At 49.6% G+C, this 6,136-nt stretch overlaps 1 protein-coding gene across 1 annotated transcript; it reads right to left on the bottom strand.

Annotated features, from left to right (window-relative positions):
• Positions 1 to 630: 630 nt before the first annotated feature.
• LOC135228002 (uncharacterized) lies at positions 631 to 4,139 on the bottom strand. The gene is made up of 2 exons (XM_064270256.1): positions 3,106 to 4,139; positions 631 to 2,716 (listed from the first exon to the last, which is right to left on the bottom strand). The coding sequence occupies exon 1, from the start codon at positions 4,137 to 4,139 to the stop codon at positions 3,504 to 3,506; it is 636 nt and encodes a 211-aa protein (XP_064126326.1). The 3' UTR covers positions 631 to 2,716; positions 3,106 to 3,503.
• Between the last annotated feature and the right edge of the window lie 1,997 nt (positions 4,140 to 6,136).

The following is a 6,136-nucleotide window of genomic DNA, read 5'->3' on the forward strand; positions in this document are numbered from 1 at the left end:
TGTCCAGTTCTTAGTATTTTCTCATTCTGAAAAATTTACCTTTTAATCAACTCCAAAACTGTGAAACTTACCTTTCTACTCAGGGTTTCAAGATTAAGTTCCTTAAATATCTTAAAGAATAGATAACATCACAAGTTAAACATTTCAAGTCAGACTTTACACAATGGAATTTGAAAAGATGTTTCCTAAGTTTACCAGCTAGTATAATTTAGTAACTCAGAGGTTACCGAAATTTTGTACTGCTAAGACAGCACCTTTCCAAAAAATAAAATTTCTCCAGAATACAATGAAATTTAAAACTCAGGTTGTGTTCAATTTTAATAACCAATCACTGTAAACCTAAGTTGACCCACAATTTTTCTACACATATGGATTACAGGCTAGAGATGAAACACATGAAGAAGACAGAAATGTTGGGAAAAGCCTAACTGCCACTTCTTAGATTTCGCTCCAGTGACATTATTCCCATTGCCTGGAATCAACCATCATTGTGGCCAAAGTCAGTATCAGGAAGGGGGCAGGGAACATAAATGTTAACTACAGACCTGGAGGAAAACTTATTTCCGATTCCCACCCCACCACTACGCTCTTGCCATTAGGGAAGAGTACACACATATACTCGTCACTACATTTAACGTCAGCTTTTTTTTTTTTAACTCCTAGATTTTAAGCTCTAGATGTTAAGAACAGTCTGAGAATCCTTGTTCACTTACAACTTATACGTCAACAATTATAAAGAAAAACTATAACTAGCTAACGGTTAAGAACTCATGTACTGGTAAAATAATGTTTACTAGGGAAAAAAAAAACCCTCTAAGTTCCACTCTTAAGGGAAATTATCTTTTTACATTGCTTTAAACAGAATAACAAATTTTAATACTTGAATGCACGAGTAACACATTTATTACTTTAAAAGACTGGCAAGTGCAAGTATCTCTTTTATATTCAACATAACTTATCTCAAAAGAAATTCAATAAAATCAAACAGCCAATTCCCAATTCCCCAGTGAGGAATACAAAATTATTTAAAAGACCCATAATGCCATCCTGAATTTGCCTGTGAATTTCAAACAATCTATAATAATTAACTTTTAGATTAAGTTAAACACTCTGAAGTAACACTAAATCCAAATAAAGCAGCAAATCCTGAGTTTACATGTTATCACCATACATTTTTCACAGCAAGATTTCTTTATAGACAATGAGAAAATACTTGATAGCCCAGTAAATGTAATTCAACAAAAAACATATCATTTATATTTGCCAAATCTGACACGTGGCTTCAAAAGCAGAATGTGTTATTACAAAAATAACAATTTCAAGGAACAGAAGGTTGTATATGTGTACTTTACACTGATAAAACTAAAAAGTTACCAAGTTTTTTAATACTTCACATCTTTGGAACATTTAACAGTGGAAGTCGGTATTCTTCAGTAATATTTAATTTTCACAATCTTCTGGTCACAATCCCCACCAAACTCAACAGGCCGGGACAAGTGCAATACCATATAGAAACACAGCATTGCAACTGATCCCAACCTGTGTAGAAAGGGGTTTGATTTTCCCTTACTTTTCTACAGACTTTTCACTACCACAGTCAGTTTTGCATGGATTTGCACAGCAGAATATCACACAGCTGGATGCAAACCTGCAAAACTAACCATAGAACAGTGTTCAGTAATAGGACAATTTGACTGGGCGACAGGCTGAAGCTGGAGTTCTACAGCTGGCAGTACTTTAAGTGCTCATGATGCAGTAGATAACTAAACACTACCTGCACTATAAGCACTTTAGTGCTACAGAAGCTGTCACATCAGACACACCAGGCAGATTCTACATTGACACAATAAAAGTACACAAAATTAGTAAAGAACCACTTGAAGGGAAGAGCAGGCCACCATCAGTTTTGCATAGATTTGCACAACTACATTCTTCTTGTAGTGCAACTATGCAAAACTAACAGAGGACTGCAAACAAAAAAAACTATTAAAACACCTATATACTCGCTCGGCTTGAATTATTGGATGAAAACATAACTTCTTATGCCAGAAGGAGCACTTAGGGCAGTAGATGCTAATCTACTTCACTATCTGCACTAGATGCACCTTAGAACAAAAAGCACTCGACACCAGCAGGCCCTGCACTTTTTTAAAGCCCACCTTGGCTTCCCGAGGCAGCTGTCACCATAATGCTACAAGTGCCTTCACTGCAGTAGATGCACAAATCACTACCTGCACTGTAAGCACTTTGACATTATTCTGACTGGTCACAATCTTCAGTTTTACAAGATGATGTTCTCGTTATTCCTGCTAAATTTGAAATAAATTAGATAGAATAACACCTCAAACTCCTACAACTACAAAACATAACATACTGAGCTTAATCCCTAATGGGGAAGAGAAAATGAGTTTAATTACACCAAACCTGACTGCTATTTATGCACACATTCAGGCCTTAATAGGTGAAATTTCTTTAAAGAATAGAATCATAACCATCATTTGAATACCATTCACAGAAGTGCTAGCTCTTCCTTAAACCTGGGCTTTCCCAAAGAAACATATAAAAAAACACAAAAAATAAAAAAACACATGAGTATATCTGCATCTAAATAACTAACGTTATCAACTGGAAGATTTAATTCATTTGTACCTTTAGAGGAAATCTTCACATCCACGTGGCAAACTTTCCTTTTCTTCAGGTTTCTAATTTGCAAACACTTGGTAAATTGATTAATAAAATTACTATTCAGACTACATTGCAAATTTATCAGTTGTAGAATTTATATACCCGTTTTACACTTTAAGAATGTACCACTTCAGATTAGATCTATTTTATCAACCAACCTAAAAAGCAGTTCTAAAATTACATTTTGTTAACTGTGCATCAAGCAGTTTCCAAAAATGTGTAAGGATATTTGCAGTTTACTTTTCCTGCCTTAAAAACTAGTAAACCTACATTGAATGAAATGATAAATCGGACAATGTATAAAGTACCTATTACAACCTTTAAAAACCCAATCCAATGTTATTTATTAAAACCAAAGATTTAAGGTAAGAGAAATTCGTTTTTAAGAAAAGTTCAGAGAGAAAACTAGAATATACTCACCCACTCAGGAAAGCTTCTTTTTCAGCCAAGTATCCTTGCAAAAGCTTTTGGTCAAGTTATGTCCACGTGTATCACTGTGGGGGCGGGGTGGGTGGGGGAGCGAGAGGGAAAAAAGGTAAACGTATTTGCTTAATATCACTAACAAACTCCAAATCCGCATGTAAACATATTCTTTTCCAATATCTGCTAGTTATTTCCAAGTAACTCCCATCTTTTTGCAAAACTGAGGTCAACAGAACCGGACAAACACCGGCGTGGTTTAAAAGACAATGTATGGGTAAATATGCAGAGAGGAATAAACTTGAAAAAAACCATAGGTGTTAGACTCGTCTTTAACTTTCTAATCTGATTAACCAACTGCTGAAATACTTGAGTGTGATTAACAGCAATTATTAACTCTACCGGTACAGCTTCAACGAGGGAAAAAATGCAGGAAAGGGCCTATTCTTCACCACCCCTCCCCCAATCAAGACCTCGTGGCTGCAAGCCCGGATAAAGAGTTGTTTCCCCAAACTGCTGTGGTCGTGATGGCACGTTGCTAATCTTTTCTCTGGGTGGCGCTGCAGAAACCAGTCTGTCTCCTCCAGCTCTTTTCCCCCGTGTTCCGGCTTAGGATCAGAAAACAGGACCAGAACAGCAGAGGCTGCAAAGTGCCCGCCACCCTCATGGAGCCCGGGCCGGCAGCACATGTCGCACAAGGGGGCGCGCGGCCCTGCTGTTCTCCGCGCGGCCGCCAGGGGGAGGCGGGTCAGAGCCGGGCCCCGCCGGACGCGGCACCCCCCCCTTGTTTCCCGGCGGCAGCCGCGCGGCGACCGGCGGCGCCGAGGCCCGAGCGCGGCGGGGACGCGGGCGCGCCGCCCCTCCTTTGTGTCCCCCAGCCCCCCTGAGCCCGGCCCAGAGGGGCGGGGGCTCGGCGGCCGCGAGTGCCCGCCGCACGCGGCCCGAGGCCTAAGACGGGAACAATCGGCGGCGGCGCGCAGTCGCCGCCATGTCCCCCCGCCCTCACCCCCGCGCAGCCCGCCCCGCAGGAACATGGCGGCGCGGCCGACGCTCCCGCCGAGCCGGGCCGGCCCTCCTGCGCCGCGCGCCCAGCGAGCGGGTGGGCGAAGGCGGGTCCCCGCCGCAGCCGAGCCCGAGCCGGGCTCCCCGGCGGGCCGCGGCCGCGGAAGTTGCGAGTCCCGCCCGGGGGCTCCCGGCGCGGGTTAACAAAGCCCACGCGGAGCGGGGGAGGTGCCCAGGCCGCGCCGCCCCGAGCTCCGGCGCCCCTCCGCCCACCCTGGCGCACAAAGTTTGGGGGACCGCGGGCTCCTGCCCGCGCCACACCGCCCGCGGCGCAGGTACCTCGTGGGCGCGCCCCCTCCCGGCCCGCGGCCTGCCCCATGTGCCGCGGCCGCTTTGTTCTGGAGGCGCTTTAACTCTCGCCCCCAGGAGAAACTTTCCCTCCCGGGGACCCCGGGCCCCACGTGCACCCCGCGCCCTGGACAGAGTGCGGGCCTCGCGCGTCCAGTCCCCGAGGGGCCATTGTGTGCGCCGTGCGCCCGCCAGGGCCGGCCCAGCCAGGGTCCGCCGGGTCCCGGGCGCGGCTGCCGCGCGCACGCCGCTCCCTCCCCGGCCCTGCCCCTCCGCCAGCCCGCGTGCGAGCGAGCCCCGGCGGCCACCCGCCGGAGCGGCCAACGGCCCGCGACCCGCCCCGGCCACGCCGCCGCCACGCTGCCCCGGGCCGGCCCGCCCCACCCGCCGGCCGCCCTCCGTCCCTCCCTCCCTCCCTCCCTCCCTCCGGCCGCGGCCGCACACAACAGGTTTCACTCCGTCGGCGGAGGGGCGGGCAGACTCACCGGGAGGGGTAGCCGCCACCATCTTCGCCTCGCCCGCCGCGGGCTCCGGCTCTCGCCGCCCACCGGCCTCGGCTTTACTACGACCGAAGGCCCCAGGCCGGGGGTGCGGCCGGGCCGCCCCACACCGGGGCTTCGCCGAGGGGCGCGAGGGCCGGCGGCGCGGCGGGGGTCGTCCCACCCCCTCGGCCTCGCCCGAGGGCGCGAAGTGGCGCGAAGGCGCAGATCGGGAGGCAGCGGCAGCACCTCAAAGGACCATGTGGGTGAATGAAGGGCGGCGGCTCCCGCCTCAACGTAAATACGGACAAACCCCACTCCCTCATTAGCATAAAAAACAAAGTACTTCCGACCTCCCCGCCCGCCCGCCAATCACCGCAGGCCCCGCCCACAGTGGCGGCTCGGGCCTGGCGGCCGGGAGAGCGGGAGCCGGGAGCCGGTCTGCGCCGCGCAGCCTTTTCAGGGCCGCGCTCCCCGGCGGCCCGCCCCTCGCCTCCCGCCTCACCGAGCGCCTCGCCCGGACACCTCGCGCCACGCCTCCGACACGCCTTCCGTTAACAAGCTCTCCGCGCGTGCAGACCCCCGCGAGCCGCACGCCCTCTTGGAAGCCCACGCTTCCTGGGGCTTCCTGGGAGCCGTGCTACTTCTTGGGACTCGACGTATACGCGAAGTGGTTACTATTTATTACTTCACTGGGTCTCGGTGGATCTCGGCGGTAATTAGGGGCCTGCTTTACGCAAACGTGAACCCATGAGAAGTAATACCCAGTGACTTAACTCTCACATATGAACGGTGTGACTCAGTGCAAAGATCTTTCTAGACAGAAATAAATGCATTACACCCGAGACTTAGGAGTGCACAGATCGTTGCAAAGTGTTTCCTTCACCCGGTCGCGTGTAGACCTAAACGCATGCCCAAGCAGAGGTTTCACAGCTGCGGTACCTGATCCGCCCCTCCACAGCTGCATTTAGCAGGAACCCTGGGCTCTCCTGTAGAAACAGCAGAATTCGGAGAGAACCTCATGAATATAACATGGGCTCAAGCCCAGGACATAGGAGCCGAGAAAAGCAGCCCACTTAGGAGAACCTCCTTCTACACACTGTGGTTAAGGAAATTCCAGAATCTCACGAACAGCGTTAAAAAGAAGTGAGGATTCATAACAGTCACTACGAATACAGTAATTCTAACATGATTTACATAAT

This window comes from Loxodonta africana, chromosome 17 (assembly GCF_030014295.1).
Source record: "Loxodonta africana isolate mLoxAfr1 chromosome 17, mLoxAfr1.hap2, whole genome shotgun sequence".
In the NCBI taxonomy this organism is placed as follows: domain Eukaryota; kingdom Metazoa; phylum Chordata; class Mammalia; order Proboscidea; family Elephantidae; genus Loxodonta; species Loxodonta africana.

Excerpts from the sequence above, each read along its gene's own strand:
- LOC135228002 (XM_064270256.1), bottom strand. The coding sequence starts at position 4,139 with ATGTTCCTGCGGGGCGGGCTGCGCGGGGGTGAGGGCGGGGGGACATGG.